General features: G+C 35.1%; 1 protein-coding gene across 6 annotated transcripts in view; it reads left to right on the forward strand.

Moving 5' to 3' along the window:
- Nucleotides 1–16,753, forward strand: part of LOC145662879 (venom allergen 5-like) — a 235,656-nt gene that overhangs the window by 170,919 nt on the left and 47,984 nt on the right. For all 6 annotated transcript variants that reach the window (XM_081728872.1, XM_081728883.1, XM_081728893.1 and 3 more), the window contains one exon: nt 4,075–4,263. In XM_081728872.1, coding sequence (XP_081584998.1) covers nt 4,075–4,263 — 189 coding nt within the window. The remainder of the gene's footprint in view (nt 1–4,074; nt 4,264–16,753) is intronic.

The raw sequence follows: 16,753 nt of genomic DNA on the forward strand, positions 1-16,753 counted from the left end.
GTCTGCATAACTTTCTTGTAGAAACAGTGGATGCTCAGGCATGATTTGATAACTCATATGCTTGATTTGTGACTTGTCACGTGGATTTTTAAACAACACCAAATACGAACAATTTAAACTCATATTTCTATTTGCTTTACTTTGATGAAATACATTTTGTGTTATAAAAATCACACTAATATTTCGATGATGTGATCCTTTTGTGAACATATCAACAATATCACTATTCACTTCTCGCATATGGTCATCAATAATAATCAAATGTGGTCCATCGTGAGGCTGAAAATCTTTCATTCGTGGAAGTCCTTCGTGAAATTCTACTGGAACTGGCATTGTTGCATACACGTCTTGCCATTCTGCATAATACCAATATATCTTACGAAATTTTGCATTGATCATGGTTGGGAGATGTGACAGTAATCGCTTCACAAAATACGTTTTTCCACACCCACTAGGCCCTGCGAGAATACAGGTAAATGGATGTTTCCACTGTGTATCCATGATGAACACTAACACCTTGTTTCAAAAATGATGCGTATTTAAAGCGAGTACAAATTTTCTTTTTGTTTTAGATTGTAAACTCTTGCACTCACTGGTGTGAAAAGGTTAAAACCGTTCATCTGTTTATCGAGTAGTTGAAAACCGTTTATTTGTTAATCGAATAGTTGAAAACAGTTTATTTGTTAATCGAATAGTTAAAAACCGGATAAAGTTTAACGGTTAACCGTGAAAGCTGATCACTGTTTGATTTAAATTCTATTTGAAAATTTTTCGTTTGAAATTTGTTTTGTAATTTTTGTTTCAAAAATTTTGTTTAAAATTTTTTTTGTTTCAAAATTTTTGTTTCAAATTTTAAAAATTTTTTCGTTTGAAATTTTTTTGGTTGAAAATTTTTGTTTTGAAATTTTTGTTTTCAAAATTTTGTTTGAAATTTTTTTCGTTTGAAAATTTTTAATTTTTTTTGTTGCAAAATTTTTTGTTTAAATTTTTTTTGTTCGAAATTTTTGTTTTGAAATTTTTCGTTTCCAATTTTTTTTTGTTTAAAATTTTTTTGTTTCAAACTAAAAAACTTTTTGTTTGAAATTTAAGTTTAAAAGATGTTCGAATTTTTTGTTTAAAATTTTTTGTTTGAACATTTTTGTTTCGAAATTTTTTCGTTTCAATTTTTGTTTTCATTTTTTTTTTAGTTTGAAAAGTTGAAAAAAAAAGTTTTAAATGCCAAGAATCTTTCCTAGAGAACATTGACCAGGGACCTCGTCGCGCATCAAAACCAAATCATTGATCACGTGACCGTACTACACCCGAAGGGTACTACCAAATTGAAAGGAGATACCGTCCATACCTTATCAAATAGGATACATTGAGTCAGTAACCGAACACGTGGTTGTACTTAAAAATTTGAAAATAGGACCACCGAAACATATTGAGGTCCTGTACTATGCTTCAATTGGACAATTTCAGTGGACCCCCATTGCCAAAATTTAAGAAGGGTGCAACAATATACCCATGTCTTATGATAGGATATGGACCCTTGTAATCATAGGATCTCATCAAAGGGGATAAAATGGACCAAAAAAAAACAAACACGTGGTACAACGTTTATATTTTGGCAATTTTTGTACCCCTAAAAGGGAACGATGTAGACCATCCAAATTTATCATGATACATATTGAGGACCTGTACTATAATACCAAATGTTTAAATTGGGCAATTTCCAAAATTTAAGGGGTGGGCCAAGGTACCATTCCCGGGGGTGCACAAATGTACCTATGTCTTATGAAAGGGAATGGACCCCTATACATGACCATATAACTATATAGGATAATAACACCTCATCAAAGGGGATAAAATCGACCAAACACCAAACACGTGGTATAACGTATTGCTTACGTTTATATTTTTGGCAATTTTGTACCCCTAGAAGGAAATGAGGTGGACCACCCAAATTTATCATGATACATATTAGGGTCCGGTACTATAATACCCAATGTTTAAATTGGTCAATTTCCAAAATTTAAGTGGTGGGCCATGGTACCCCTCCCAAATTTTTCAAGGGGTACATTAATATACCCATGTCTTATGAAAGGTAATGGATCCCTGTATACGCCCATATAACTATATAGGGTAATAATACCTCATCAAAGGGGATAAATTAGGTCAAAAACCCCCGAAATTTAAATTTTTGGCAATTTTTTACCCATGAAAGGGAACGACATAGACACCCAATACTGATAGAGGTACATACTATGGTCCTAGGCTACCATACCAAATTTTTAAATTTGACAATTTCCAAAATTTAAGGGGGGTGGTCCTATGTACCCCTGCCAAAATTTAGGGGGTGGGCCAAGGTACCCCTGCCAAAATTTAGAGGGGGTGGTCCTAGGTACCCCTAGGTCATTGACCCCGGGCCAAGGTCATTGACCTTTGACCTATGACGTCACAAAAATTTTTGCTGACTCGACGCAATATAACGGGGCCACTACTACTGCGTTCACCTCCGGCGCTTGGGGTCTCTGGTTCGATCCCAGATCGCGACATGTGGACTTTGTGGTGGACAAACACCGTGCTCATGGGTTTCCTTAAAGTTCTTCCTTTTCTTCCCACTTTCTTCATTCCACCATTTCACTCATCTCTCATCATCACCGTCTCCTTTAGCCTAACCGGCATAACCGTCGGACGTAAAACTTAAAGATTTTATTTCATCTTTCTATTGTCTTGATGGAGTACTTAGAAAAAAATGAGTTCTGCTCAATGCTACTTTGATATAATGTTTGGAGGATATTAACAAGTAATCTATAGAAGTATCAAGTAGAGATGGTAATTTCCAACATAAAATAGCAAAATGAAATACGGCCGTCAAAACAACGGGACTTTCTCATTAGTTGCAGTGGCAAATGACGTAGTCCGATTTATAGTGACTGACTTCGACTGATTTTAGGCTTTTTGTCCTCTGACGAAACTCTCCAGAAAGGTCTATATAGATGACGAAGGTATTCAATCATTTCTCTAATAGTAAATATACATTTAAACAAACTCCTTCGCTGTTGGAATGAAGATACTCAGATTTTTGGAGATTTAACAAGAAAGTCCATGAGGATAATGGCTGAATCTACTATTTCTGCTTCTTTCCTGTGAAACTTGCTATTTTTGCTTGCTAAAATATACCCTACAGCTACAAAAGAGAGATGAATAGCTAGGCTTTAACATAATTACTATATGTAAAATTGTTTAGAAAATATGTATCGCAGATGATACGTAATGTTTATACTCAGTAAATGAGTTTGAGGATATACCATAATTCTTTCTTATCTCAGATATTTCATTCAATGTTTCCACTCACTATACAACATCAAAAGGCGATGGATAACTTTTGTGACTTCCGTACCAACCTAATGCTCTAAAATCAAATCAGACAGTAACCAAACTGCTTACTTTCTTAGACATAAGGTTAAAACAAATACTCTTGCAGGGGAGTACTATAACCTTTTGCCCTGGAGATCCTGGCTTCTGCTGGACGCTGGCTACGTGACCTACAGGTATTTACACTAGAGTAGCTCCCAACTAAACATGCAAGGGTTGCAGTACGAAATTGAGTATATACAAGGTGTTTCCAAACAGCACCGACAATTTGTGGTAGGTGATTCCTCACATCATAATAAGACAAAAAAGTATAGACCAACCTGGGTGCACAAATGCTTCCTTTCGAAGTTATAGGCTGCCGAAAACGTGAAAAAATGAACTTTAAAGGTCCATAGCTCAAAAACTATGGGACTTACCGTAGTCGGTTCAGGATTTCATTTAGAAACTAATATGTGCCCTATCCAAATATCAAAGTTTCAGAATCCTACGGTACTTCCGCATTAATTTTTATAGAGGTAGTTGATGAATACTTCAGATTATAAGCTGGTAGCTAAACTCTCTCTATAAAAAATTGTTACCTGAGTACCTTAGGACTCTGAAATATTAATTTTTGGAAGTTCATTCCCTCAAACCCAAGTCCTTAATCCATTGCTTGTATCCTATATTTACTCAATCCTTAAGTAGGCTGTAAATAATTTTGTCCGATAATTTCAGATACGTAACAAGTGTGTGAGTATGACAATTGACACAATGACTGGTCTTGAACAAAATTATGTTGTGCACCTTCATAATCAATTACGAAATAAAATTGCTTTTGGAAAAGAACCACTAGATAGTGATGATAATGATTACAAAATTGCATATAAGAAATTTACATGGGGAGCAACTTCAATGATGAAGCTGGTACGTATAATTACTTCTTATTCTTAACTTAATATGAGTATAACAAGTAGTGTATGTGTAACTGTTAGGATTATGTATTACTGCTAGAAGTATGTGTGTGTCATGTTTAGGATGAGTTAGGGTTGCCATATTTCAAATATAAAAATCCGGGACGTTACTAAATTACGAGAATCTTTGAAATGCTTAAAATAAAAATAAGTGTTTATACTAATTTACTTTCTTCCATTAGATAGAGGTGTTAAATTATTACGTAATCAGATTTTTAGTTATTTTAGTAAACCTTATCCTCCCTAGTTAAGCTAATGCAAGCAGATGATTTAACCAACACCCTGGTAAGTACTTTTTTAAAAAAAGAAAAATCTCAGGATTTGTTATGTTTCGTGTCTTTAAGAGTCCGTTTTAGCTCATTCAAGGTATGATGCTTCCTTTCACAATATATTTTTCTTCTTAAATAGTCAGCGGAAAATTACCAAAAATATCGGTCAGGGATTATGGATTAAAATATTTCAAAAGCAAGATCCAGATTGAAACAGAGTACTAAAGATAACAATAAGATTGAGCGGTAAAACCTTTTGTCTCTGGCCCCATGAAACGAATGCTTCGTTCAATGTCAGAATAGTTAAGTCGTGAACTTACTTAAATCCATATTTTATGTATTCAAATTTTTTTCAACCTTTGAATGGTCATATTCAGAAGTTGAAGGGAATAATTATGTGCCTAATCCTGTGAAAAACGCAAATTATAATATTCTTTTCGGGACGGCGGGACGCAGATCTCGATTTCGTGACGGTTCTGTATTTTCGGGAATGAATGAGAACTCTAGGATAAGTCAAGCAAAAGTGTATAAAATATGCTTCTTAGTAGTCTATATTTCCCATAAACAGTACATAAATTAAGAATCTATTACAGCAGAATAAAAGTTATCAACTGCATAATACAAAATTTTTAGCGCCATAAAGAGTTGGTTCTTCTAGATTTCCTCAAAAATTATATATCAGAATTTATCCTTATCCGTGGATATCCGTGTCACAGTAGTTAGATCCTATTCGCGTCACGATACTAGGAGAGTGTGTTGACCGTTTTTTTTTTAGAACCATCGTAAACTATAATTAAACATCACAGTTCTAGGGTGTAAAATTCTGCAAAATTATTGTTGCAAAATTGTCCTTCTAGGTTCATAACACGCTCGAAGAATCCTTAATTATATTCTAAAAATCATGAGATAGAATCAACAATTCGTTTTAAAATATTGACTGGGATATTTTTGTAAGAAATTTTTAAAATAAATGTTTGGAATTAATTACACAGATAATAAACTAATCTAGATTTTGACACTATATTCTTACTAACCACGCCTTTTTCCAATTATCAACAAACAAGCTGTAATTTCCTTTCTTCACGGGAAAATAAGTTTATGGAAATACTGTTAGCAAAATTTTTAAATCAATTCCCCCTCCCCAATAGATAGTATTTCAAAGTGAAATGATGAACCCTGACAGTTGCATTTCAAGTGTTGTGTTTAAGAATTGATTTTAAACGGTTGGAACGTATCTTGCTTTGGTCATTTTATAACTATAAAATGGGTATTAGTATTAGGTATGTAGCAATTGGACTTTCATCTCTACATGCGGAATTTTCGAATGCGATGGAAATCATGATCAGATAATGAGGAGGGTATATGCCGAGTTCATTTTCATTTAATAATGAGATGATCTGCAATAGTCTCTTTTATTGTGTACATTTTCAATCCTCTTCCTACTACTACTTAGTGAAAGTAACACAGTAACAGCCAACCGCGAGTTGCGGACTAGCTATGTTTAAAAATTGATTTCAAGCGGTTCGCCCGTTTTTCCGTGACGATCAGACAGAAAATCTTGATGTCATTTATATATGCTGAGAATTTTTTGGAATTCGCTCCTTTTTCCTCTTAAAGCAGGTTAAAAAAACTATATTGCGTTTACTCATGATTTTTATTACTTGTTTATATACGAAATTTCATCCCTCTAACATGACAAACTTGTCAGATGCTCTATTTTGGCATACATTTTAAATTCCCAATTGTCCGCATGATACACATTTCTGGAATGTAACAATAAATCCTGGTAGGAGCCAAGTGCTAACTACAATATGTTAAAAATATTCATTTCAAACGGTTCACCTGTTCTCCCGTGATGATGAGACAGACCAGACAACCTTGTCGTCATTTAAATATCGATAAAAATTATGGAAGTTGTCTGTGTTCCCACCGCTAGAAATTTCTAAAACTTTTGGGCACCAGCCCACATGCAGTGTAGTAATTGAAGGGGGGAAACGGGGAAATTCCCAGGCACCTCTGAACACTGCCTCGAAACCTCGTTCGCTTTGTGGTTTCTAGGTGAACTTGGTAATGAAATCAAACCTTCATGTATAATTGCAAAAATTAAATTTATAAACAAATAAGAAAACATCAGTGTTGCAACTTCTACTAAGGAATCTGTATCGAAATGGAATCCACTCCGAGAAGACAGAGTACCAAATTTTAGTACAGTGTGTTATCCGAAACGCTGGAAAGTGGGTGAAGTTAGATTTACATTGAAATTGCACCAACCGATCATGACGTAATGTCACGTGGTATTATCATGGGGATAAAGGTGGAATAAAACAAGACCTGCGGGAATACAAACCCCGTTCGTTCGCTGACGCTTGCTCAGGTATGATTCGTAACGTAAGTAATTAACTTTTCTTTTAATCAATAAAGTTGTGTGTGAAAAGTGGACTAATAACACGTGACATTACGTTCAGGATCGGGAGGTGAAACTTCAATGTAAATTTAACCTTACCCTCACAATCTGAACAGTGAACAGACTGAGGTATATTGCATTCTCTCAGGTTTAGTTCTGTGTTTCGTTGAAAACTGTTTTTTACTGCGAACAAGCCAACAGGAAAGAAACTCGATTTCAGATTTGTTTAAGGTGTCAAATTACGAGTTACAGCAAAAAATTTATACTTGTATTTCTAATCGCTTATTTGCGTTATTCAACTTTGTACCTAATTTTTAACAAATATCTGTTCTATGTTTTGTGTATAATACTGCTATTTTAAACTAGAAGATAAACTACTTTGAATCAGGGGCGTCATTTCAGACTTCGCTTGAGGGTGGCAAGAGCACCACGCACATAATATTTTCACGTTTTGTACTAGTATATCAGTAGATAATCGATGAAAGTATATGTATTCCTTAAAACTCTTGGGGGGCAATTGCCCCCTCCTGCCCTCCCTAAATGACTTCCTTTCTTTGAATAAATGTTCATAATAATTACAGCTATGCATATTTGTAACTTTAATTTAACATGGTGTTTTAGTGATTGCACAAATTATAATTATGATCATACTTCATGGAGACTCTCACAGAGGGTACCCAAACACCTCTATACGCTATGTACAGCGAACCACAAAAGCATCTAACTCATAAATGCTCTAATTCCATTACTTGGGGTCCAGGTAATTTGCAGTTGTGAGAACACCTAGACAGATGCAACCCAACTTATACGTAACTTTTCTCGGCACTGACAGCAGTTGGTAGCCCTGATCCAGGTGTTTATGCAGATAAAATTGTAAAGTAGGTGACCAACGAAACAGTTCTCCATTCTAAGATGAATCCCTATGGTTCGGATCGTGTTTTCCAAAGAACACCATATGTTAATCTCAATATTGTTGTGTATGTAATGTATTATTTCTTTATATATATTGTATGTTTAGAGAAATAAAAATACTGACCACACATGAATCAGGAAATGCTTGAAAGTAGCTGAAAATATCAATCTAGAACAATTGCTGGAAATAAGTTTGTAAATGATTGCCTCCATTGAGACACCTTCTCCAATTCTTCTCATTCCTACATCTTTTTCTTTCTGGAAGGGAGAAGACTTTGCTTGTCACAGTGAGTATACATGTATATTGAAATTGAAATATTTGAAAATGTTCGAAACTGGGCGGGATTTGAACTCGGGTTCGCCGAATATAAGTTCAATCCGCTAACCACTTTCCTACCGCGTCACTTCATCTCATCTAAACTATTAGCTAGTTAAAATTGTTGCATGTACTACAAAATACTAATGCTCGTATAAGGAGACGTTCCTTACGAGTATCACAATGACTTACTGGAGATTTCCTTCTTTAACTCAAAAACAAGTTATATAGACCTTCATCAATGAGGAAAATATCACGAAACGTTCTTCAAATTGAGGCTACCTCATCGTTTTTAACTGCTTCCGATTTACATTACTACTATTCTTCATCATCGTAACTTCTAATTTCCAAAGGAGAAAAGCCCGCAGCACTTACGTCGATCACAAGAGTTTCAGTATTCGCGCGCTACCCTGTATTATTTTTCACGCGCTACCATAGCCAGCTTTTTGAAGTTGGTCATGTAAAATGGACAGAAAAATTTGGGCAAGAGAACAGAACCTAACCAACCTCTGTAAGGCTTCTAACCCGTTCCTACTACTACCACTACTACTACTACTACTTTTACTAGAGATCCGTATAGTAAAACTGAAAGCTTATTTTAATAAAACGAGTGTTATAAAAAATTTAAAAAATAATCGGTAAATCACTTTTTTGAGTATTATTTTTAATCTTATTTTAATGAAAAACGTGTTATGAAAATTTAAAAAATAAGAAGATTCCTTGTGCAGGGTTTGAACCCACGCCAAAAACGATTTTCCTTACTAGCATGTTGCGAGAGGATGCTCGGCTACAAGGGTCGACAGCAGTTGGCCTTTACTTTCCGCTTAATTTAGGTCATGACTCTTGATGTCTTATCTGTATCGGCCAATAAGATCAGAGAAAAGATTTGTGTGGGGAAAAAAGTAATGGTATAATTTTTATAAGGAACAGGAACACGTACTATAGTTATATATGTTATTGGCACATATCTGCCTCATAAAATACCTTTTTTGAAATTGAAGACCACAGAAAGAAGGACTCAATTCAAGCGATCAAGATTTATGGATGGCTTATTTTGTTCTTTTATAATATTATTTGTATTTGTTTTGTAACATTATGAAACATCAGCGTATTATTTTCTGTTAAGTAGCATTTAGTTTATATCAAAAGCAATGGCGATCTGCGGACTTCTTTGTGTAAACAGGCATAATATTGTTTAACCATGTTTAAAAACCGTAAAGGATTTAGGGTATTTTTCCATATTATTGTTTATTGCAAAAAAATAATTTAACTAAGTTAAGAGTATAATCTTGCACTTATATTTATTTCGTAACCATGTACGATTTTGATTTAGGTCATTTATATCTGTACTTCATTCAATTAAATTCTCCGTGTTAAATTTTGTATATTAAAAATCAAAGACGATTATGAACGAATTCTGAACATTTTTGACATAGTTCAGTGCTTCGATTCAGCAACGTCCTATAACATTCCCATTCATTGGATCTAACATTGCTGAAATTGGTCCGCATTTACGCAGTCCTGATGGAACTCACTGTTTATTATCAACTTAAACATATTTGTGTTTCATATGGTGAAATTCTTACTGACGAATTCTATTCAGATAGACAGTATTACAATGTATGTACTGCACGGAAATTACTTTAAAAAGTACTATAAGTATCCCAAATTCAATTGTAAGATGAAGAAATTATTTTGGAATTTATATAAGAATGAAGCTGTGAACAACTTAGTTGTTTACAGAATTAAAAGAGCTAACGCAGAGACCACGCCGTACGCAGAGGAAGTACTACAACAAATACTTTTTAAGTACTTACATAAGAAGATCTGAGCTAAGCTATACGAAGTAATATGATCATTCTATGAAGTTCATAGGTTCCGGAAAGCAAGGAATCGTAGAAAATACCAAAGAGTAGCTCTCGGTCGAAAGCTAAGAGAAAAGCGGCAAGTGGTTGCACCTAAAGGTTCATCACATCAAGTACATACACAACATTTACAATATTAGGATAAGTATAATAGTTAAAAACTAGCGTTTTACCATCAAGTAGACTTTGTTTATCAATATAACTCGAATCCTATCAGACTGTGGAGTGATGTCAAACCTCATTGCAAGTTAAGTCTAGAACTATCATTTATTATCAATGCCCAGTGTGGAGGGTACGTGGAAATAATAGTATAAAGCATAAGTGATGCTTATGTAAATAAGATGATATAATATTGAGGTAAGGAAGATTAAATCTTGCACCGTGACTTTCTTCCCTGGCGTAAAGAGCCACCACTACCTTTATTCAATATCAGCTTCCAGTCTACACACAGAGACTGGCCCCAAGGTACAGTACTGAATTACATCCATTAATATAAAATTCTAGTTAGGTACCTTAACATACTAAAGTAAGAAGGATGAGGTGTGAGATTCAATTTAGAGAAAAATAAAAAACATACTCAACAATTTCTTGTAGATAATAAAAATGCTGCAGCAAACTTAAAGTGTTTTGCCAGTCCTTCTTATGTAACCAACTATTCAGTACCGTCCAATTCATATATTTTTCTCTTTCTCTTGCCCCGTCAGTTTCACCTGGAAATTTAGAGAAAACCCTTGTAGCATTAACCTGTAAAAGAACACGTAAACATCAAAGAAAACAGCCAGGCTACTCACCAACTCGATGAAAAGAAAACAGGAACATCCAGTCGTACTGTAATGAATATTTTAATATCGTCCGTAAAAGCATACAAAGCACACATATTCACAAACTAGTAAATATTTGCCACGGTGCACCACCAGAGCCGTAACTAGAGATTTCGACGCCCGGAGCGAAGTAGAATTCGGCGCCTCCATACATTTACCATATCAGACTTTTGCGGTCTCCTTTTCTAATGTAAGAGAGCAACATTTGTGTTATGTTATGCTGAATTTTTATGAAGCTGCTTGGATAGAACATTTGCAACATCCAGAAACGATCATTATGAATTCTTTTACAAATAAGAACTGTTTTCAAGAGGCTTTTTTGGACTAAAACTTTACAAAACTACTTTTATTCAATATCAGCAATTTGTTATTGATTGACTTTCGTTTATTACTCTTGAAAGTTGGTGGTGTGATATTATTGTCTTAAATGTGCATGGCCCAAAAGAAGATAAGGATAAATATATATAAAAGACCGTGTTTACGGAGAAGTAGTAGAACAAGTGTTCGTCCTACTCCCGCGATATCGTATGAAAATCCTATTATGAATTTCAATGCAAAAAGGAAAGAAAGTCTGCATAACGAAAGTAATTACAACGGCGTTAGAATCATGGCCTTAGCAACATGAAAAACCTTATCGTGAAGAGTACAAAATTCCCATATTGCCATGTTCATCAATATACATTGACCTCGCCAGATGGAAGAATACACAATCAAAATTCATCACCTTTTAGTAGATAGAAAAAGACAGTCCAGCATAATTTATGTTTGGTCGTTCAGAGAACTTGACTGACACTGATTACTATCCGGTAGCAACGATAATAAGAAAGAGATTATTGCTGAATAAAGGAAATATTCAAGATATAAAAATGAAGACGTTTAATTTAAAGAAATTAAAGAAGAACCAGGCTAGAGAGGAATACCAGATTGAAGTGTCGAATAGATTCTTTAGGTTTTGACAGCACTAGTGTTGAGGAGACTTAGGTTCAAATTAGGGATAGCACTAAAATTTCAGCAAAAGAAAAAATGGGGTAGGCGGAAATACGTAGGAACAATCCGTAGTTCGACCAGAAATGTATCAAACTAGCGGAGAAGGGAAAACAGGTGAAACTGCGTTGGGTACAAAATTCGAACGAAATAACTACACAAAATTTCGTTGATCAGATGAAAAACTTCCAAAATGTATAGATCATAGAAACGAGATTTTTTAAAGGTTAAAATTAATGAACTTGTAGATAACAGTAAAAAAATTGAGATATGTAGAAGGGCATAGTCGAATTTAAGAGAAGGCATCAACCTCGCGCGTATACTTTGACTGTGAATCCAATAGGAAAACGTCCATTAGGAAGGCCTAGAGCCAGATGGGAGGACACTATTAAGATGTATCTCGCGAGTAGAAACTGGATCCAGTTGAGTAAGGATAAAAGTCATTATAGAGGCTTTATGAACGCGGCTTGAACCTCCGGATTTCATAGCCATAAAGTTAGTTTGTTCTTTTACGGTAAAAAAATCGTGAAGTATAACGGAAATTCAAAAAGAAGCTTTCTTTGTGAATAGCGATGGAGGTGAATATGTTTAATGTTCGCATTTAAAATCCAAAATATAGTTTGACTACTACATGTGTTTGAAAGTATAGTAATTACTTAATTCCTTAATGAATGGAATTTCTGAATTTAATATTACTTATTATTAATTAATATATTAAAGGTGCATTAACACAAATTCACACACACATTATATATATAGGTTGTTCAGCGTACGTTTGGCTGATTTCGTTCCTTCCCCCTCCCGGGCAGAATGGACTCACCCCACCTGGCTCGTGGCGTCCTGCAGTGTTCTGCAGTGGCTTCCTGGGAACGGAATTGTTTTTTCGCGCGGACGACAATAACGCACAATACAGGACCATTGTTGTGAGTGTTGTGTTAAATTTGTTTCCAAATGTGTGGGTTTCCGTTCTCTGACCAAAATGCCGCCCAAACTAAGCCGGTTTTGAGAAGGCTATGTTGCGGCTCTTTATGACGTCCATTTTAGTGTTTCTGTCATTAGAAAACAGTGCAAGAAGAATGGTTGCAACAATTTAAGTGGAATAAAAAAATTATTAAAAAGTACAAGGGCATAAAGCTACACCATTTGGATCACCAACGAAGTTGCCTAAGACCAAGCAAGCCACTTCCACCATGCAGGGGAAACTTCACACAATGGCAATGCAAGAAAATCCGCCAACTCAAAGGTGTATGGCTAATCGTCTTGATGTGTCTTTGAGGACTGTGAGCTGGACGTTACACCATCAACTCAAGCTGGAAAAAGTCATGAAAGCTCGCGGCCATCTTCTCAGGGATGCCCACCAAAAGGAACGAAAGTGAACGCCCGGAAGCTGTACGAACGGCATCTGGCAAAACAAAGGTGGATGTACGTCGTAACGCTCGATGAAGCATGGATTTACCTTTCCGACCTTTCCGACTTACCGAATCGACAAACCGAGAGCCATCACGTACCGAGAGAAAGGCGCCAAGAACTTCAGAAGGGAGTCCATGTCTGTAAAGAATCCTTCACAAAAGGGTTCATGGTCGTTACTGGCTACTGTTATCGAGGTAAACTGAAGATTCGTAGGGTGGCGAAGAACTGCAAAATAAATTCGCAGTATTTTCAGGAGCAGATCATGCGGCCGATCTACGAGCATGAGATTCCAACAATGTACGGAAATGACGCCAATCTGGTGCGCATTCACATGGACAAGGCCTCATCACATACCTCATGATTGTCCCTTGCATTCTACAGCGAGATGGAGGAGACAAGTGGTATACAGGTGATACCTTTCAATGAGGTACCTGTTATATCTCCAGATGCAAGTCCTATGCACTACTGTGGATTTGGATTGCTGAAGCGGGCTTTGAGAAAACGGCGTGTGACAACTGTGGAAGGACTTTGGAAAGATGTGCAAAAGGAATGGGACAAGATCTCCTCCCAGTTCTTCAGAGAAGCCTATTACAGTGGAAATTACGCTGTTGGGTTATTGTTAGGAACCAAGAGAAACACATCGAGCACTTACGGACCTGGCACCATGGATTCTTCTAAATTTTTAGGTAAGTCAAAATTGGCCAAATGTAGACTGAACAACCTTTGTGTATATATATATATATATATATATATATATATATATATATATATATATATATATATATATATATATATATAAAATAGAAAACATAACTAGATACGTATGCACAGAAAAGAATATCCTAGCGATAACAGTAGTTAATGGAGAAATGATCCAAATAAATTCCTTCAAATTGGAAGCATTTTGAATGTCAATGGAATAAGGAAAAATCACTCGTAGTTATCAGTCTTTGAAAAAGAAATTCGTTGTTTTAAGTTCTGACCCCTTAAGCCCCTATTCTACAAGTTCGAAAATTTTATTATACCGTTGTTTCGTTCATTTTTAATATTCCCGCGCAAAAAACAGCTTGCATGTGTCTCTTCTCTCCTCTCATTTTCTACATTTATTCCCACCATCGTGATTAATCCGATTGGATAGAAAAGCATGATTTACTTAGCAACATCTCCATCACGACGCCGAACACGTATTTCAGACTTTGACCGTTTCTGATTTTGAAAACACTCCTGCGTACACTATAAGGCATTACTCGGTAATTTGTATATTTATTTTATTTATTTATTTAAAGAAGAAAATTAATATATTGGATGTATCCAATATATTAAAGAATATACATAAAAATACATAAACATATTAAATTATAAAGTAACAATATACAAAATATTAACGAAAATAAAATAAAAGAATAAGAAAAATAACTGTTACAGAAATTAACAAGTAAATTTTCTACTTCCTAGGAAATCGGACTTCCTAGATTCCCTTTATTAGTAGAGTTTAACGTACCCGGTATTCAGAGATGACAGGACTTCGGACTTCCAGAAGTCATGTCTATCTCCCAGTGTCGGGTAACTTAATTCAATGCACTTATTTCTATATTGCGAATTTTTTGTATTTTTTATGCAAAGAATAAAAAAGATAGAAAATGGCTCACATTAGCAAATGCTTGTGTGTGAGCCTGATTCTCATGTTTTATTTATTTTATTATCGTAACATATGAGGTTTATTCTTACTTTTAGCTAACAATAGTTTTTTAAAAACACTTTTTGATTCTTTTAACCACTGTAAAATTAACCTTTTATATATTTTGAAATTACTTTCATCTTTGATTCGGAGTGGGAGTTCATTATAGATATTCGGAGCTCTGTAATATGTTTGGTATTGAGTTATAGATTTACTCGTTGCTCTAATTTCTAAATTTTTGTTTGTCACATTTCTGGTTATATATGTATGTTTTATTACTTCCAATTTGTTTATGTTCTTTTTAACATATATTAATACCTTCTGCAAATATCATTTTGAAAGTCATTAACAAATCATAATAATAAGTAAAATTTTTTGTGACTTATTGAAACGTGTGAATTGCGAGCGGAGCAAAAAATAAAATTTTTAACAAATTTGTTTCTTTGCGAACCGACAACACTATTGATTTAATAGAGCGCCAATACTTCTACGGGGCACCGCGTCGCTTGCTCTTTTCCAACACTTTTTCATTCTTCTTGCTCTTTCGGCGCTCCCTTGCTATCAGCGCCCGAGGCAACCGCCCGCTGGCCCCACTCTAGCTACGGCTCTGTGCACCACCTAATAATATATTGAAATATTTAATTAATTGTTTCACTTGATTTAGAAAACATCACACTGAACTCTTATATTTAAGATAAAATATAGATTTTGATAATTTTCACAGAAATTGCGACACTGATTGAGCAATTAGAAAAACGATTTCAAACAAATGTTTAAGGTATCAGATAGCTTAGCACGCGATTAGAAATGTTATGAAAAGTTCACTGTCTTCACAAATTACTTTATTTTGTTCTGCCGTGTTAGTACTATCACTTCCATCTTCTCAAGGTGCAAACTATAAAAGGTTTCCTCTAGGAATCAGTGTACAAGAAGTCCTCCTTCCTTTCTTTCTGAAGCCACGGTTCTCTGCTTTAAGGTGAATCTGCTGTCACTGGACCATCTCTTTACTTGAGAAAGTAGTCAATCATCGTTTGTACAAAATGTCAGGATGTCAACTCACTTACAGAAACTATGGTGAGTTTCCGTGCAGAAGTAAACAGGTACACGATGTTCTTGGACTGATCGTCGAATCGTAGAATGTCCATTGGTGAAGAATTAACTATATACATTCCATCTACATTGAAAAGGTAGAAGAGTCTCACTCAATGCAGTAAGTTTCGTATAAAGAATTTTCTCGGTTTCTCAAAATCACATACGAGACGGGATATTCACATACTCTTCACAAACAGTAAGTGTACAAATTAGAATCGCTGTAATGCTGTTTCCGGATATTTTTTATGTTTTTCAAAGACAATAACCTACCATCCCAATAGTGCTGTCTACCACTTTCAATCGCATGCAGCAATCTACTCAACGTTCAGGAAACCACTTAATCAAAGAACGGTATCAAAAGGTATTGTATTGTTCTTTCGTACTGTATATTTCCAATTGAACTGAAACTTGCATCGTTTCTTACTTACATCGTAACAAATTATTTAGATTCGTTGTCTTCATATTATGGTCAAAATTGGATAGATTTGGTCACGCAAATCTTATGTTATCTGGACAAAGTTTATTTCCCAAGTCGAAGAGTAGTCATACTATTTCGGATGATAAATGCATATTGTAATATACGACAAGCTTTTCCTTGCAAAGACCTGATACGTACTTCTGTTTATAAACAACAGCCATGTGTACCTGACGATGGAGTACTGCAAGTTACAGACAATGAAAACATCATTGAC

This window comes from Thermobia domestica, chromosome 1 (genome assembly GCF_964235325.1).
Source record: "Thermobia domestica chromosome 1, izTheDome1.hap1.1, whole genome shotgun sequence".
NCBI lineage: Eukaryota > Metazoa > Arthropoda > Insecta > Zygentoma > Lepismatidae > Thermobia > Thermobia domestica.